General features: G+C 41.1%; 3 protein-coding genes across 3 annotated transcripts in view; 1 reads left to right on the top strand and 2 right to left on the bottom strand.

The window, feature by feature from the left end:
* Positions 1-5,751, top strand: part of lhfpl7 (LHFPL tetraspan subfamily member 7) — a 91,674-nt gene extending 85,923 nt beyond the window's left edge. The window contains exon 3 of the mRNA XM_030793148.1: positions 5,525-5,751. Within this exon, the coding sequence (XP_030649008.1) occupies positions 5,525-5,751 (227 nt within the window). The remainder of the gene's footprint in view (positions 1-5,524) is intronic.
* A 3,197-nt stretch (positions 5,752-8,948) lies between these two features.
* Positions 8,949-12,278, bottom strand: spata22 (spermatogenesis associated 22). Its single transcript, XM_030792960.1, has 7 exons — positions 12,242-12,278; positions 11,775-11,912; positions 11,354-11,528; positions 10,942-11,101; positions 10,424-10,550; positions 10,216-10,313; positions 8,949-9,140 (listed from the first exon to the last, which is right to left on the bottom strand). The coding sequence occupies exons 1-7, from the start codon at positions 12,276-12,278 to the stop codon at positions 8,949-8,951; spliced, it is 927 nt and encodes a 308-aa protein (XP_030648820.1).
* An 817-nt stretch (positions 12,279-13,095) lies between these two features.
* On the bottom strand, positions 13,096-16,119 carry c15h11orf54 (chromosome 15 C11orf54 homolog). The gene is made up of 8 exons (XM_030792426.1): positions 15,994-16,119; positions 15,579-15,677; positions 15,405-15,478; positions 15,216-15,317; positions 14,714-14,890; positions 14,104-14,253; positions 13,763-13,879; positions 13,096-13,559 (listed from the first exon to the last, which is right to left on the bottom strand). The coding sequence occupies exons 1-8, from the start codon at positions 16,058-16,060 to the stop codon at positions 13,386-13,388; spliced, it is 960 nt and encodes a 319-aa protein (XP_030648286.1). The 5' UTR covers positions 16,061-16,119; the 3' UTR covers positions 13,096-13,385.
* Between the last annotated feature and the right edge of the window lie 765 nt (positions 16,120-16,884).

The following is a 16,884-nucleotide window of genomic DNA, read 5'->3' as shown; positions in this document are numbered from 1 at the left end:
ATTACATAAGAGCAAAAGGAAAGAGAAAGCCACAACAGAAAGAAAGAAAGAAAGAAAGAAAGAAAGAAAGAAAGAAAGAAAGAAAGAAAGAAGAGGGAGGGGAAAATAGAATTTTTTAAAATATAATTACAAAAACATCATTACATCAAATCATCATTTCACATAATGAAAAATATAAAGTACTCTCTTTAAGCATCATCAACATAAACAACCATAAACCACAAAAACAAGAAGCATTCAAAACAGATCAACTTCAGCTCAGATAATTAAAAAATACATACATGTATATCTACACGGAAACCATTACTATAACATTACCCATTACAAAAAAAAATGACCATATCCTCTTTGGCTTTGTAGAAGTTCACTTCATGCAGTAATCATGATCAAATAAGACTTTTAGGAATTGAAACAGGTTCCTGGCAAAAGCTCTCTTGTTCCAGAACGTTCCACTGACAGACGCAGATAGCCAGCTTGGTTTGTCGCAAAAGAGACTTCGTCAGCTTTGATTTTTCCCGTTTCTGCTTACGCTTAAAACCGCGAATGAGGCAACGTTGTGTAAAAAAAAAATAAGAAAAAAAAACCCCTCTCCAAACAATACCAGGAAAGCATGGCAGAACTAGACAAAAGAAAAAAAAAATCAATACCGGTCTTACAGTTCATGAAGCCATGAAATCCTCTGATGATAGTTGATGATAGTCATTGTGAGGTGTTTTTAGTAAGACGGAGAAGACGAGCATTGTTAGCTCGTTAAGAGCTTCAGCGGCCGGTGCAGACAAAACTGCTCGATGTTCGGCGTCTCCAAAACGAGGGAGATGGTTGTGGACTTCGGACGGCCAAAAACGGTATCGTAGGTGGAGGGATCCATTTTGTAGGAAATGATGGAGGTGCCGTTGAAGTGGTGAGCTACAGTAAATGGCTGGGAATACACATGGACAATAACTTAGAATGGACGAATGAGACTCTGAGTTTTGTACACTGTATAGTGTATATTGTATTATCAGTCTGTATACTGTATAGTGTATATTGTATTATCAGTCTGTATACTGTATAGTGTATATTGTGTTATGCTATATGGCCAAAACTACGCGTGTACCTGATTTCAGGTGTTTCAGCCACACCGACTGTTAACAGGTGCATAAAATCAAGCACATGGTCATGTAATCTCCACAGACAGACCTTGGAAGTAGAGTGGGTCGTACTGGAGAGCTCAGTGACTTTAAACGTGGCAGTGTCATAGGATGCCATCGTTGCCACAAGTCAGTTCACGAAATCTCTACCCTGCTAGTCAACTGTCAATGCTAACTCCATATTAATGCCCATGGTTTTGAAATGGAATGCCCGATGAGCTCGTACAGGTGTGATGGTCAGATGTCCACATAGTTTTGGCCATACAGTGTATCTGTCTATGGTATTGTCTGTTGTTAAGTACTTGCCTGTCTTTTTGTCTCTATTGACCTGTCTGTGCTACTGCTCAAAAGAATTTCCCATTATAGATGAATGAGGTTTATCCTATCTGAAATGGTCACTTTTAGGTGTCAGAATGAACACTGGTAGGTTACTATGGGGTTTAACACCGACACAACACAAGTACACTGACAGAAACAACCAACTGTAAAGTAGCAAAATCCATTCACCCCCCATAGTCACCGGCTCGCCATGACGACAATTAGCCCTGAGAGCCTGCGCCTTTTAGGGATGAAAGTGTTGGCTAAAACTTTATCTTAAGTCTTTGTCTGAAAAACTCCAGCTCTGCTTGAGGAACTCCAGCTTCAAACAGCATATGTTTCAGCACGGAGAGACGGCTGTGTTTTTTGACTTAGTAATTAACCATCATTAGAGTCATGCACACCAAGCTTCTGCTACGTTCGCGGAGAAAAACGACGCTAAAACGCTGAGACACGAGCGTGGGTGTAAACACAAGCTGTTACCATTTATCTCTATTTAGCTTCCCTCAGATCTCAATATCTACCACTCTAGCTCAGTCTGTGTGTTCCCCAAAACTGCCAGCAGAGAGAGAGAGAGAGAGAGCTTCAACAAAGAGACTTTTTTTTAACCTTTTTTTTTTTTTTTTTACATGTTCATTGCTCATCATTTATAGAAAGAGAGAGCGATTGTGTGTGTGTGTGTGTGAGAGAGAGAGTATGTGTGTTGTGTGTGTTGTAGGTGTGTGTGTGCATAGAGACTATACACACAAGTCCCTCATAAACCCAGAGTAAAAACACTGTAAAAACACATCCTCTCTTCCTCTCTGCGTTCGGTCGAGCGGTGCATCTCTTCGCTGTGCCTCATTTTCACAGATGGACAGTAATGAGTTCAGGGTCATCACTGCCGCCCACTCAAAACCGATGCTCACGGCCGCGGTGTCGGTGAAGCGCCGGTAAAGTGCGGCTGAGTGAGAGACGGAAGGCTGGATCCAGAGCCGAGCGTAGTTTACTGCCCTCAGGCTATTGTGGGGACAGCAGTTTACACTCCCCATAATTGCATTTTAACTGCTCTTCCACCGCCATAACCCAGTCTATTAACATTCTACCTGCCCATCTTTTTTTTTTTTTTTTTTCTTTTTTTTGAGGTGTCCCCTTTTTACCTTCGTCCTGAGCCATTTGCGTGCGAGATTCCCGGAAATCACCGTTTAAAATGAACACCTGTGTTTGAGAGAATGACCGGCGCCATGGCAACCCCCGGAATACGCCTCAGCTCATTACCATTAGAATCCTTATGCAAATGCGAAGGCATTAGCTTTCGCTGACCAATGACTGGTTAAGCGTTTTTTTTGAGCGTTTCACAGAGATACTGTAGAAAGGAGTTGAAATCATGAAATGTCTTTGAAACTGACAGCCTGAGGATAAGGTCTCTCACACACACACACACACACACAGATTTAATAAATGCAGCCTAACCATTGTGAGTGGGGGACTGGAACACTGCGGTCTTGGCTTAAGTGAATTGGAGTCATTTGGTGTAATCACAGTGGTTACACCACACAGTCATACATTGAGCTTGGTCATTGTATCAGTTGTCACCAGTGCATATGGCACTACTGGATTAAAGTATCACCAGTAGGACTTATGTATATGTGCCAAGCCAACCTTGCCACGCAGGAAATGAGCTTTCCCTTTTTAGTATTCATGTGTTACTTTAGAGAGGAACATGTAGGATAACTCATACATATGCTATGCCTGAACGCATATAGACACACACACACACACACACACACACACTCACACACAGAGCGCCAATTCTCATCTCTGTCTCTCATTCTTACAACCAGAGAAGGAAGAATGAACCCTGTGCCCTAAACATACCTATTTGAACTTAAAACAAACGTAGCCAAATCGTCAAAACCATCTTCAAAGCAGTCAGCTTTAATGTAAATCCAACAAAACAACCACAAGAGAACAATTCGGCTAATTACAAGATTGAAGCCATGTTTGTGGGAGATGTGAGGGCCTGCGTTTTTTTGGAGCAGACGTGGAATGTTTTAGTATTGCTGGTATGAGCTCGGTACAGGCCTCAGCTGCTCTGATAAGTTGCGTATTATAACCGAAGCCCTGAAATCTCTGTGATCACATCAGGCCCCTGTGGGTAGAAAAAAAAAAAAAACTTATCTGATAGAGACAACAATTGCCCCCAGAGCACGGGTTGCCTCCTCTGCACAGTGTCTTGTACGCTGGGACGCTTTCTTTGGCTTCCTCTGAGTCCCAGCAAGAATGAAAGGTCTGTTTGTTGTTGTTGTTGTTGTTGTTGGTCTGTCACCCCTTGTTTTTATGTAATAAGCAAATGTGAAAAAAAGGGAGGGAGGGGGTCTGGCTTTGTTTTTGTGCTAATGGTACTTTGATAGAGAATGTCATTAAAGAAACATTAGCACTGAGGCCTTGAGATGCCAGGACCCTACTGATAAACACAGAGCCTTCAGAAGAGGGAGAACTCAGAGCCCAGGGTCTGGGGAGGTGGGAAAGGGTTTTAGGGAGGGGAGGTAAGTGTTTGAAGGAGAGATTTGTTTTAAAGCAGTGTTTTTCCATTCCAGTGCTCAGGACCAATTAGTTTACAGCATTTTTGGTTAATGCCAAGCATCAGCACACGTAGTTCAAGAAACCAAGGACTTTATAACGAGGAGATGAGATTAAACAGGTCTGATAGGGCTGGGCAGGAGAACCAATGTGCTGTCTTATGATTCAGCCAGAAATAATCTCTCTCTCTCTCACACACATACACAGACACAGACAAACACATATTCACTCTTTTTGCAAGCACACACACGCGCGTACACACACACACACATACACACGCACAAACACTAAGCATAAAATTAGTTACTGGTTACTATATTATAATTATACAGTTCATTTAAAAACACAAAAGGAAAGAGAGGATAACAAATAAGTAAACAGATTTAATTTATTTCTCAGAATTATTTAATTATGCATTTAATTATGCAAATTCTTATTGATTATATATTTAGTGTAATTTCAGTCACGTTTCAAATCCAGAGCACTTGTGATGAATTCCTCTCACAAAGCAAATTTCCAAATCTCCCGACCGTCTCTGTACAGACAGGTTTGTGAAGACTTAGGTGGAATTGGATCTGGTCGGTGCATTTACCCCCCAAAATGAACAGGGCCTGTAACGTTACACTGGAGTCAATAGACACTTGACAGAAAGGCACTTTTTAATAGTCATGCTCTGCTCTCTCGAGCTCTGATAGTGTCCGAGAAAGCTGATCGCTCAGAAAGTTCCGGATCTTTCCCGGGTCTGGGATGAGAAGCTCTAATGGGTTTCCCTCTGACAGGATTCCCGTCATATTAAGGAATACTGTCACTCAGTCATCTTAGGAGAGCTATTTATTTCTTCCCTTTGCCCTTATGAATTTCAATCTGAACTCTTTAGACTTTTCTCTTCATTTTCCTCTATATCTTCACTCTTCATTATCAGTTTGGAGACAGTCAGTGAGGCATACAACCACAAACTGTTGATTGACAGTGAACGTTCAGAGGTATCAAAATTCAAGGCCTTTACTGCCACCAAGAGGATCTAGCATGACATTACAGCAATGATAAATGACTCAGCTTGTCTCAGTATTTTAATTGTATAAAAGCATAAAATCCAAGTGATTCGTTTGGTTGGTTTTGGTTGATGGGGTTTTTTTTTAACTTCAAAAAAAGTAGAAAAAATGTCCTCATTATTTGTCCTCCATCCAATCCAATGAACTTGTTTGTTGGGTGTTGTTTAGAAATGTAACTTGGGGTCTCAGTTATGAAGATTCTGTCTTCTCTACGTGGGAAGGTACATGATAGTTATAGATAATGGGGATATAGACCCACCTAAGTACAGACCTATTCGTAACTGTGTAATTTACTCTCTTATTTTCCTTCAAGTTTTCTTGCACTTGTATCTGGTCTAATACTGCCTCTCTCGGGCGTCGCTTTGGATAAAAACATCTGCTAAACGAATAAATGTAAATGTAATGTGAACGCGAATTTCGTTGAATCTGACTCATTTCCTCTTTCCTGTCTTCCTCCTCCAGTGTTCATCATGGCCTCTGGTCTGCTGGTGTATCCGTTTGGTCTAAACTCCAGCCTGGTCAAGTCTTTCTGCGGAGATTCGGATATCTACTACGCCGGAGAGTGTCAGATCGGCTGGGGTTACATGCTGGCCATTGTCGGGGTGATGCTCACTCTCTTTCTCCCTTTCTTCGCCAAGTACGCCCCCAAGGAACAGCTGTCCCCAACTCCTCTGCCTACTATTTTGTAGTGGCTCTGTCTCAACTGAACCCCCAACCCCCCCAACCCCCCAACTTCACCCTGCCCCACCCTCTCGCCTGGTTGAATGGTTGGACTTCAAGGAGGATACCCCTGTGCCTCCCTCTCTGTCTTTACCCTATTGGATGACGTTTCTGGGGACGGAACTCGACGGCCAGTCCACTGAGGAAGAGATCTCTTGCGCTCATGATGTGTCCATGTCTTATCGTTTTGTCTTCCTTCATACCACACACTCCTTTTCTGTTGTTGAAGTTCACAGAGAGCATTTTTTTTTCTTTTTTTTTTTTTTGTCCGGGCTTATGTCCTTTTAGCCTTGCTGAACTGGAATGAAAGCATTTTTGAAACGTTTGTGTTCTGATTGGTCAAGACTTGTCTTTTCCACACTAACGCATCGTGGAACATAGAGCAGCACTCCTTAAAAAGTGAAATGCAAAGAGATATAATGAAATTTTGATTTGTTTTGAATTAGACATAGTACTTATAATATGACTACTGGCAGCCCGATCAGAACTATAGCTGTGGGGTGAAAAGTACTAACAGTAAATGGTAACATTCCAGAATATTGTCTGTCATCAGGCATAACTTGAGACGCGTCTGCAAAGGGTGACAAGGGAAGACAAGAACCATCTTCCAAAACCTTCAGGGATAACAGCCCACCACTGCAGAAGGAAATTTAGAGATCTTTTGGTTTCACTGCTTTTACTGCTCATCATATCCCGCACAGAACCCCCCCCCCCCCCCAAAAACTGGTCAAAACACGACAGAGTGGAAGAGAAGGCACGGTGCTGCGTTTGACGCGTCAGGGATGTGACTCACGCCACGTGAGCAAAGACACAGCGATTTTGGAATCGTTTTGTGCGTTTCGTCCGTTGTACAGTTTGCGTTGTATGTACTGATCTGGTGTGAACAAATACTGTGGCTTATGGGAAATAATGAGGATGATTTGGGAACATGATACATGATACATGTGGGGATTGTTTGGGAGTTACACCAAACGTCTGAGAGAACTGACGTGCAACCAATGTATCCCTCTGAAAGTTTCAACACAATTAAAGTCAATGGGAGGAAGGTTGAAGTCTGGTTGCCGTCTTGTTTTTGTCCAGTGAGTACCGAGGCGGTGCTGGAAAGAATGACAAGACACTTCCCAATGTTAATCTGTTTTTTGGGGGATGTTCCACTGACCAGACGTCCAAGGCCACTCAAGTGGCCAAGTCATGGTTTTTGTCCTCTCTACTAGACGAACTCTACTGTACTCTACTGTCTTACGGACTAGTAATACCCTGAACATCACAAAATTCATCCATTCTTTACCCTGGTATTAGCTGTTTGAATAGAAAAACCTACTAAAATCCAAATCACGTGTTCTTCTTCTTTTTCTTTTTGGTAGTTTGTCCTTCATAACACAATATTCAGGACTCTATGAAATCAGGAGAAAGAAGAGGAAAGAGACTGCATTTACGGGACTAAGCTACGTCCAGCGCTTAACTTAACAACCAAGACACTTGTTCAAGAATAACCCTTTTCTGACCTAACCAGCGTGTGCCTTTTTTTTTTACAGTAACCAAGACTTCAGTATCTTTATCAGGTTGCTATTTACTTGTACTGAAACTGTGTTTTGTAAATGGTTCATTGTTTTCCCCTTCTAGTACGTGTTGTATATTTCTGTGAGAAAAACAAACAAACAAACAAAAAACAAAATTTAAAAAAAAAAAAAAATTCCATGCAGGGGAGGGGATGGAAATGTTTCAGTTGAAAAAAAAAATTGGGGATGTGGATGATTCCATGTTTTACGAGACACTATAAAGGACCAAGGAGGTGAATGACACGTGGGTGAGGAGATACAGAGAGAGCATGAAAGATAAGGAGGAAGGGAGGTGACAGTGAAACAGGGAAATGCTGTGCTCACCCTATGTCCACTTACGTCCACTCATCCGGCAGTTATCCTAGCGGAGCAAGTTATTTTTCATTCATCAAACTAAGAGGCAATGCAGTCATACACAAAGGCATTACGTTTTAGCATGGTCACTCTGTTCTACCATATTTGCAAGGTCAGGGCCTGAGACCAGCTGTGTTTCAAACTTGGCCTGTGGGTAATAATCTGGCAATTACACACTATCCAAGTGTTCCACAGAATGGGGGATGGGGGTGGGGCTGGGGGGGTGGGAGTTGCCACACCTCAGATCAGGTGCACATCTTACATTTTCAGGCTTAACTGAAATCCTGTTGTTGTTTCTAGAACACACTGGTGAAGCATGTGGGGATATTTCTCCCTTAATTCTGCCAACTGAACAAAATATAAAAGCTCCCCTGAGCGTGTGTGTGTGGGTGTGAGAGTGTAAGTGTGTGTTCAACAGCGGGGTTTCACGTAAAAAAGAAATTGCCAATATATTGTGTTATTAAAACTCATGGGCCTTGTCTACAGACGTATTGTTATTGCAGTATACGATGAGGCAGTGAGACAGCACCATTGAAGAAAAAGAGTGATGTGTATGTTAATGTACTGATATCCACTGACTGCACATTTACAATAACAAGACAACTGACAACAGCAACAAGACAACAGGCTCTGCTGGCACAGAATATTGTTTTGTCTGTGATTATGTATGTGAAGTCTGACCACTGGTGAATTTGTTTTGTTTTTTGTTTTTTTTCCCTGTAGATTAGATGTATTGGGTTTCCATCGTGATGTTTTGGGTGTAAACAATTCTGTGAGGTCACTGTTGAACTCTGACAGCGGTCAGATCCCCTTCTCTGAAAGATATATTTTGGGATATTACCTCATCGATGTGTTTGTTTAACCTTTGAACTTACCCCTCTAAACAATACTTGCTGTTCTGTGGATTTTATTTGTAATAAAACATTGCGTATGAGACCAAATAAAAATCTTTTTTCTTTTTCTTTTACATGTCAAGTCTGAGGTATAAGGTTTTACATGTCAAGTCTGAGGTTCTAAGAAAATTGCTTGATTTTTAACAAATTAATAAATACTTTTCAACATGACATGTAACTGAACCTTGAAACTGAGGGTTGATGAATGTACCAAGATTTCATGTTTAACATATGATTACAATGAATCTGAGAATCTTGATAAATTTACTTTCAGAAAATGAATTCATAACAAGGAACAACATGAAATGTTGAACATAACCTGCATGGCTTTGGTGTTGTAAAAATGCTCGTTTATCAAAGTCAAATTTCACTGAGAACCTGGACCAGTCTCCTCATCTCAGTGTCCGACGCTCTCACGACCTCCAGGGCGTTCCTCTGCTCCGAAGGCGATGCCGCCCTGACTGACACACAGGTGAGCACATCCTTCACTGGGTCGTAGTTCCCCACACAGCGATGGACCTGACCCCGGATCAGTCTGGGCAGAGCCTGGTCCTGTGAAAACCGCGTACAGGAGGAGAACTCGCATAAGATGTTTCGAATAAGGGGGGATTGTGCAGTCGTCTACTGCACGGAGAGGCCAAAACCTCTTTGTTTAAACCTTATCCATAATCATACTACTTAGAGGCTGACTGCTGCCTTGATTAGACTAATCAGGAGTGTTTGTGTCGAGCGCTCATTTACAGAACAAGGTTCTTTAGGAGAAAAGTTGTCTGCCCCTGATACAGGGACGCGTCGGTGCAGTTGGATGATTTAAATGGTATTGCGCCATTTAAAAAAATACTGTGTGGGTTGCCCATTTCACAGAGCAAAAATGATATTATGTCTATATTAACTTTATTTGCTTTGCTAATACGTAAAATGTCTCATTTTGAAGACATCTTGAGTGTGACAGTGAAGTCAGTTCAGATGCATAGATTCGACTCCTTTCAGAATTTGAATCACATCACCAACCCAGTCAGGCAGTGAAAAAAGATCGAATTTGACTTGCAAATCTAAGTCATTAGCATCATAAGCATACGACTCATTATCCAATGTACTTTTTTCCCCCCAGAAAAATAGACAATTAGAGCTGATGAGAAAATCAGCTAAGTTTGAGGTTTCTGGAATCAAGTAATCAAGCATTCGCCGTCTCAGAGGTTAAAAATACCAGTATCGATGGGTTTTCACACCGTGTTCCCACTACACCCCTTAACCCTTTTACGATAAATATGATCTTGTAGGCTTTCCTGTCACGTTCGACCAATCACTGTTTAATGAGCCGTGAGTAACTGCGCGGTCAATAAGGTGCTTCATAATTACAGTCAGTTTCACAAAGTCTTCTCCCAATTCAAACTAAAATATTATAAAAGAGGCTTTAAAACAGAAGAACTTCGGGTAAGTGGTTTAAGTACCAACTTTACCAACTAAAGTACCAATCGCTAACATCTGAATTTAATACCTAAAGACACCGTGGGACCTCTGAGGGGTTAAATAGGTGGAATTATATGGAGACTAAGCAAAATTTACACATGGCTTCAGAGGGACAATTACTTAGCCTTGTACTAAAGCAGTGATAATATGGACTCGCATTTTCATAGTAGATACACTGCACTGCGTCTTTTCCATCCCTTATTAGAAAGTTCTTGGCACCGTGACTTCCCTGGGTGACCGCAGAATCGAGGGTGGCTATTCAGGGAAAAAAAAAAAAAAAAAAAAGAGAGAGATGACAGATCATTAGATCATTAGTAGGCCGGTACTTGAAAATGAAATGTGTGCGGATGGATCAAGATACACACCAAAAATCTCAAACAACAAGGGTGTCTTGTCCTTGTACCGACTCCAGTGTTTCATGCCTTCAATGACTGCCGTGAGAATCCGCAGGGTCTTCTCATCGGCCGGTTTTACCCGTGACGGCGTTCCTTTCTGTTCATCGTGGATCAATATACAATGAGACAGATAACGAGAGGTCGGGGAGAGACATTAACAGACTTGCACTACACCAATCAAAATGTAACATTATCTACATTGCCTGCAGAGATTTAAGTTGGACTGGTTCCAGTTAGATAAGATTTCACGCTTTTTATTTCACTCTGCAATTTAAGTTTTGACAGACACAGTTCTTGGTGCGTACCTGTGTCTGGATGTTTGTATGGTTTTGGTGCATTTCTCTCTGGTCCTCTGTCCTCTGCCCAGTCTGTCCCACAGATTTGAATTTCCACTGTGTATTCTGTCTTTGTGTCCCTGGTGGGACCTGACGGCAAGGCTGGGCAAGGTTTGGTTGCTGAGACTGGAGTGATCCCCTGAATGAGCCGACTTGCGTTTTAAATGACTGCTGGCTAACGGGCTGGTTGCTGCCAAATGGTTGGGACTTTGCCAACGTGGTTACGCCGTTGCTAGGGAAGCAGTCCTGCCTTGGGGCAGGGGTTGCCATAGAGTCCTGCCTCCCTGGGGTCTTCTGCTGTACCCTCTGCGACCTGGAAAAAGAAAACACCACAGTACAAACGACTGACTAAACAACTGTCAAATATGATGTTTCCTTTGCCTCTAAGCTCAATCCTTTTGCCGATAAAGGACGATATATTTTGGAATTTGTTTCCCATATAGATGACATCTAAATAACAATCTTGTAAACTTTCATTTTTAACTCATCACCTTGTATCTCTACTGACTGCCTCTAATTTCACAGTAAAAATATTACAAATATTAATCCAGTCCCACAAGTGTACCAAATATAGGCTGGCTTATATGGATGAGGAACAGGTGCAGGTCCTCTGCCCATTGATCCAGAGGGAGGTGCAGGTTTACTGTTGGGTTGCTGAAGTTGATGGTTGACTGGTTTATTCCACTGGCTCTTCTGATTAGGAAGTGTTGGATAATTAACTGCTGCATCTTGAGAATACCCTAAATTACCTGGACAAAACCAGAATTAACATCAATACAATCTGACGTACCAAGTTCTTGCGATTTGTTACATTGTCTCCTCTTTGAAAAACAGTGAACCCGTATAAATTGAATGTGTTCTTAGTTACCATCAAACAGAATGAGAGAATCAGTACTGTGAATGTAGGCTAAGCCATTTTAAATAAGCTTTATATTAAGTATTCTTGTTTGCTCTTTGTCTAGCTGAGTGTCACAAAAGCAGCTTACTCGACGGGAAGAAGGACAGAGCAGGGCTTTGATTTCCAGCATATTCACCGCCAGAGTGACAATCGTTCTCCGAGGGATTAGAAGTCAGAGGATGTCTGCCACGTTTCTTTTGGTTAAACAGTGGTACAGAGAGACAGCCTGTAACAAAGACAACGCTGCGATATGATTTATCTAGAGCCTCAGGCATGATGGGCAGTCATTTTAAGTATGAAATTACTATGATATTGCAGTACAGCAACATCACAATACATTGCATTTTCAGTCTTTAACGAATAATGTCGTATTTATTGAATATACTCCATGTTGCTAATATATCACTGCAATTTAACCTACCTGAGAATGATGAATTACTTGCGTTGGCAATTTGTTTGACTTTAAATGCCCTTAAGGATAGTTATTTCTTTATTGGACTTACTTCAAACCGTCAGACCTCTTCTGAAGCATAACCTCCTCGTATAGGAGCTTACCTGCTGTGGGGCGCTGTTGACTTTCATTTCTTCTCATTGTAACGATGCGTTCCTTGACAAACGTTAACACGTCTACCAATAAAACATATACTAAAATTTACAATCATTTTCTGTTCCGTTTCGAGTATTTGCTTTTCAGCGCGGTCATTATTTAACGGCCGATTTATTTAGATGTTGCTTTGCATTTGGCTCCATCTACTGGTAAAAAGTGTCATGCAGATACAGTTTGCCTAAATTGTCATCTCGACCTTTCGGATTCCATTCAATGGTGACAATGACAATAAACCAATATTTAGTATATGGCAAAGTTATGTAAAACTTAGCTGATTTGGTTAACTCACGTAAACCTAATTAGTTTAAGGCAAACTTTTATCGACATAACTCATAAACGGTCAGTCCTCATTGGTTTATTAGCTGTCTTTCAGCAAATTTTGCCGTTACCAGACTTATCTGAAATTAGCAATTGACTGGCTAAACTATCTAGCTGGTTAACCTAGTTTCATATTAAGTGACTTGCAGCTAACCTGACAATTAAACTGGTCGATTAACAGTATTAGTAAGGGTAACAAGACCAAGCTGACCTGAAAATAGCGAGAAAATACAACGGCAGCAAATCTTGACCCTGTGAAGTATGATCTTGTAGCTACAGCCGCGTTTACGTGTATGCATCCGGTGGCTCGCGCTCAACACACGTTTTGGCAATCGATATGTTACGGCTGATTAACTAGTAGCGCGATTATCACCACAAAGGCAGTATTCATGAATATTATTCCCTCAGTAAAACGAGCTGCTACCTCTAGAAAATGCTGTCTAAGAAATATATAAGTGAGAGAAAATGAGAAAGACAATGAATGTGTAGCTTTTATTTATTTATTCATTCATTTATTTAGTTAGTGAGTTAGTTAAGATACTCAGCACATGCTGTCTAAATCATGACATCAGGTGCTGTCCCTCACTTCACCTTCTATTAAAAAAATGTAATTTTTATTTAATAAAATTTCCTTGACAATGCTATCGTGATGGAGATTATACAAGATCAGAGTGTCATCATTACAAATTTATTAATAACTAATTTCTCAATGATCAACCAAATCAAACTGAAAATTGTACTAAAATAATCCCTCTATTTTATTTCCACATAAACTCAGTCTCGGCCAATCTGGTGGGTTTCCTTGGGTCTGTCGATGCGGTAGATGTATTCGGCCGGCAGGAAGTATCCCAGGTACTCCACTGTGTCAGGGGTCGTGTCTATGTAGTAATGTCCACCCTCACCATGGTGACTAAAGCCGTGGGTATGCTCCACTCTCAGGTCTAAACCCTAATGAAAAATTAAAAAAAAACATCCCCAATGCTCACAAAGGTGCCCTGAAACATTTTATTGCAGGCAAAAAAAAAAAAAAGCCTTGATGTTTTTACAATTAAGTTGATGTAACTGGGTATTTTGGTGCACCAGAAAGGGATAAACTTCTCTAAGTCTCATATGTTATGCAGAAAATTCTAGAAATGATCTCGCAGACTCACGGGATCTTTGGACACCATGACGGTCTGACAAATCAGGGGAGCGCTGACTTCAAAGTGCTTGAGCCAGTTGTTAACATCCTCCTCGGTGTTGAGAGGACAGGTTGAGAACTCACGTGGCTACAAAAAAAAAGGGTTTACCGTGTGAATGAAGAGAGGAACTCCAAACTCTCTGAACTCTGTACAGTTCTTAGAACATGCAACATGTCAACAAGATATGGCTCAATATGTTACATCTAAATGTTTGGGTGGGGGACAAAAAGAAAAAAAGTGCACAATTTGAAAAATGACACACTGACTTTTCTTTTCTTTTTTTTTTTCTTCATTCATTCATTCATATTTACCATAATGTGGATCTTGGCCTTCCCTTTCTGGATCACAAACGTTCCACCCAGTGCCACACTTTTCTCACCGTAGTGTCTTTCCATGGTCCTTCTCATGGAGCTTACCAGACTGTCCTGCCCTGTCCTCCTGCTGGCCTTGACCTCAATGACCTGTGACAACACAGAAACTACACCTCGGTTACACATTACACTCGGCCCGTTCACCTTGGCTAATGTACACTCGTTTTTCCTTGCTGGGTTTCAGAAGCGGGAGTCAGGAGTTCAGATAAATTCATAACGCACAAACCCGACGTTTAATAGGTTCACGTGAACGGGTAACGTCTCTGAGCTTACGATCATTCACAACACTCATGATGCAGCGTCCTCTCTTTTCCCTCTCTTCATCTCTCTCTCTCTCTCTCTCTCTCTCTCTTTCTCTCTCTCTGTGACCAGTTCACGTGTAATAAAGTTAATGATGTCCGACATATCCACTCCTGCCAGAAACACAAAAAGCTAAGTTTGTCAAAGACTTAGATACTAAGGGCTCTAAGAAATAGCCAAGTTAATACAGGACATACTAATTTAAACTATTTCATTTTATTTTTATCTCTTCTTGGCTCTTGGTACTCACCTTTCCAGGTTTCCCCTCACATGCATAAAGGTTTCCCAACAGACCAAAGTCACAGTCGTGGAACCTATCGCTGTATTTCTCCTGTAGACATTTGCCGTCCTTTGGGTTGATGGAAGAAAAGTAGCTGCCATTCACTGCTGGTCTGCCCTCAGCTTCAGTCAGCACCAGAGGCATCAGCTGTAGTGGCCAACGACAGTGAAGAGACTAGGATTACTACATATACAGACAAGATTATCCACAATCAATACAAACAGATCTGCAGAATAACAAGAATTACCTCTGAATAGAATAGAATAGAACAGAAGTGTTCTTCCTAACCCCCGAAGACATTTTCAGTATCAGTCTTTAATGATTGTAATATACATATCTTTAATGATTGTAACATATATGTATATAATTTATTTGATAAATTATTATATACACTATATATATATATATAGAGAGAGAGAGAGAGAGAGAGTTTGTCTATATGATGGGGCATCAGTAATAATGAATCCCAGACCTCTGCATTCATTCCAGCTGTTCTGGATGAGATAGCTCCAGCACCAAGAATGAAAGCTCCAGGAAGCTCCAATTCTTTGGAAACAGTGTTCATATTGTATATCTGGAGGGAAGGAATATTGTGATATTGCTTTTTATTGTTTTCCCAACAGCTTGTGAAATAAAGTTTCAAAAATGTTTATGGACAAACCTTGTGTGCTTGAACCATTGGGATCAAATAGGGCACACCCCCTACATCAGTTATACGCGGTTTGCCACACAGTCCTGAAGACAGAGGGAAATGGGAAATAGGTCGTCATTTTTGTATGTGTTCCTTTTATGCATACGTTCCAATGCTGACTTGAAGTATTATTTGGTATTTTACCCTTGACGGGAAACTGGAAAGGATGTTGTGTGAGGTCTGGACAGTCAGTAACACGGACAGACGCGTCAGCAAAATTCTGTTTCAGACCTTTCTCTAGCACTGCACACACACACACACACACACACACACACACAGAGACAAAGAGAGAGAGAGACAGAGAGAGAGAATGAGTATAGTCACTGTCATACCTGTTGAACAGAACGCATTTGTGTATAAAGGATAGTTTTATGGCGGATATCATAAGTTAATATGTAAATAAGTATACATGAGCAAAATCAAGCTAACTGTCAGAATACGAGGCGGGCAAACTCGGACTTTGATCAAGCCAAAACCTTGGCGACAGTTCAGACAGAAAATTGCAAATCTGACAGTATAGTAAGATGCATAACTGCGCTCCGAAATGCACGTTACTTACCTTGACATAATTCCTCCAGATCTGGAACGTGTAAAGGGACTTTTTCGGTTTTACTGTAATCTGCCATTCTCTAATAGAGGATCGCTCTCGTTCCTGAGAACTTGGAGGGTTGTACCGTGCAGGCTTGATTCTGCTGCTCTGGGTCGGTAGGCGTGTTGTGGAACTCTTATATAAATCCGGTGCCCACCCGAAACATTTAGAGATCGCACTTCCTGAAGTTGTCCTGCTTCTATTGGCTGAAATAATCAATCATAACTGAAAACTTGCACAGATACAGGGCTTTGAACAAGAAGTGTGGATGCCTCCCTGTGGATGATTGTAGAATGACGCGAACCCAACTGCAAAGAGAATAAAATATTTCTATTTCGGCCAGCTATTATTTTTGTTTTCAGTTTAATTAGGCAGTTATTATTTTTAAAGTGAAAATATGTCTATTAATATTGACATTATTTTAGAAACTTATTAATCAGGTTACAGTATTGAATTATAAAATAAAGAAATGCACAATGTAACAGTAAGCAATGCGAAGATAAAGACTCAGCCACTAGAGGTCACTGTAGAGCTTCTGTTGCGCAGACTCAGTGGTTTGAAATGTCATGAACTCAAAGCACTTCCTGTGCCATCAATAAGCATCCACTTCGTTTATCTCCTGGTGTGTGTGCACATGTGGAGAGTACGGATCTTGTAGACTTTTTCGACAACGTAGATATTTAATGAGCAACTATGTTTCGGAAACCAGTCTTTTCCTGTGTTGAGGTACAGCTGTAATACCTATAAACTTTTGGGACAGCAGAAAACAACTGCTGAGTTTTGTGAAAAACATGGCATTTTCTGCTGCAGACAAGACATCACAGGATGAAGCACGAGGGTCGGAGAATACTCTACAGAGAA

The sequence above is a fragment of the Chanos chanos genome, chromosome 15 (assembly GCF_902362185.1).
Source record: "Chanos chanos chromosome 15, fChaCha1.1, whole genome shotgun sequence".
In the NCBI taxonomy this organism is placed as follows: domain Eukaryota; kingdom Metazoa; phylum Chordata; class Actinopteri; order Gonorynchiformes; family Chanidae; genus Chanos; species Chanos chanos.
Note: the sequence above shows the minus strand (reverse complement) of the source record. Positions and strands in the feature narration are given on the sequence as shown.

Excerpts from the sequence above, each read along its gene's own strand:
- spata22 (XM_030792960.1), bottom strand. The coding sequence starts at position 12,278 with ATGAGAAGAAATGAAAGTCAACAGCGCCCCACAGCAG. Across the intron at positions 11,913-12,241 it reads TCAACAGCGCCCCACAGCAG|GCTGTCTCTCTGTACCACTG; the intron begins GTAAGCTCCTAT and ends TCTTTGTTACAG. Across the intron at positions 10,314-10,423 it reads CTTGTTGTTTGAGATTTTTG|CCACCCTCGATTCTGCGGTC; the intron begins GTGTGTATCTTG and ends TTCCCTGAATAG.
- c15h11orf54 (XM_030792426.1), bottom strand. The coding sequence starts at position 16,060 with ATGGCAGATTACAGTAAAACCGAAAAAGTCCCTTTACACGTTCCAGAT. Across the intron at positions 15,678-15,993 it reads TCTGGAGGAATTATGTCAAG|TGCTAGAGAAAGGTCTGAAA; the intron begins GTAAGTAACGTG and ends GTGTGTGTGCAG. Across the intron at positions 15,479-15,578 it reads TTTCCAGTTTCCCGTCAAGG|GACTGTGTGGCAAACCGCGT; the intron begins GTAAAATACCAA and ends CTCTGTCTTCAG.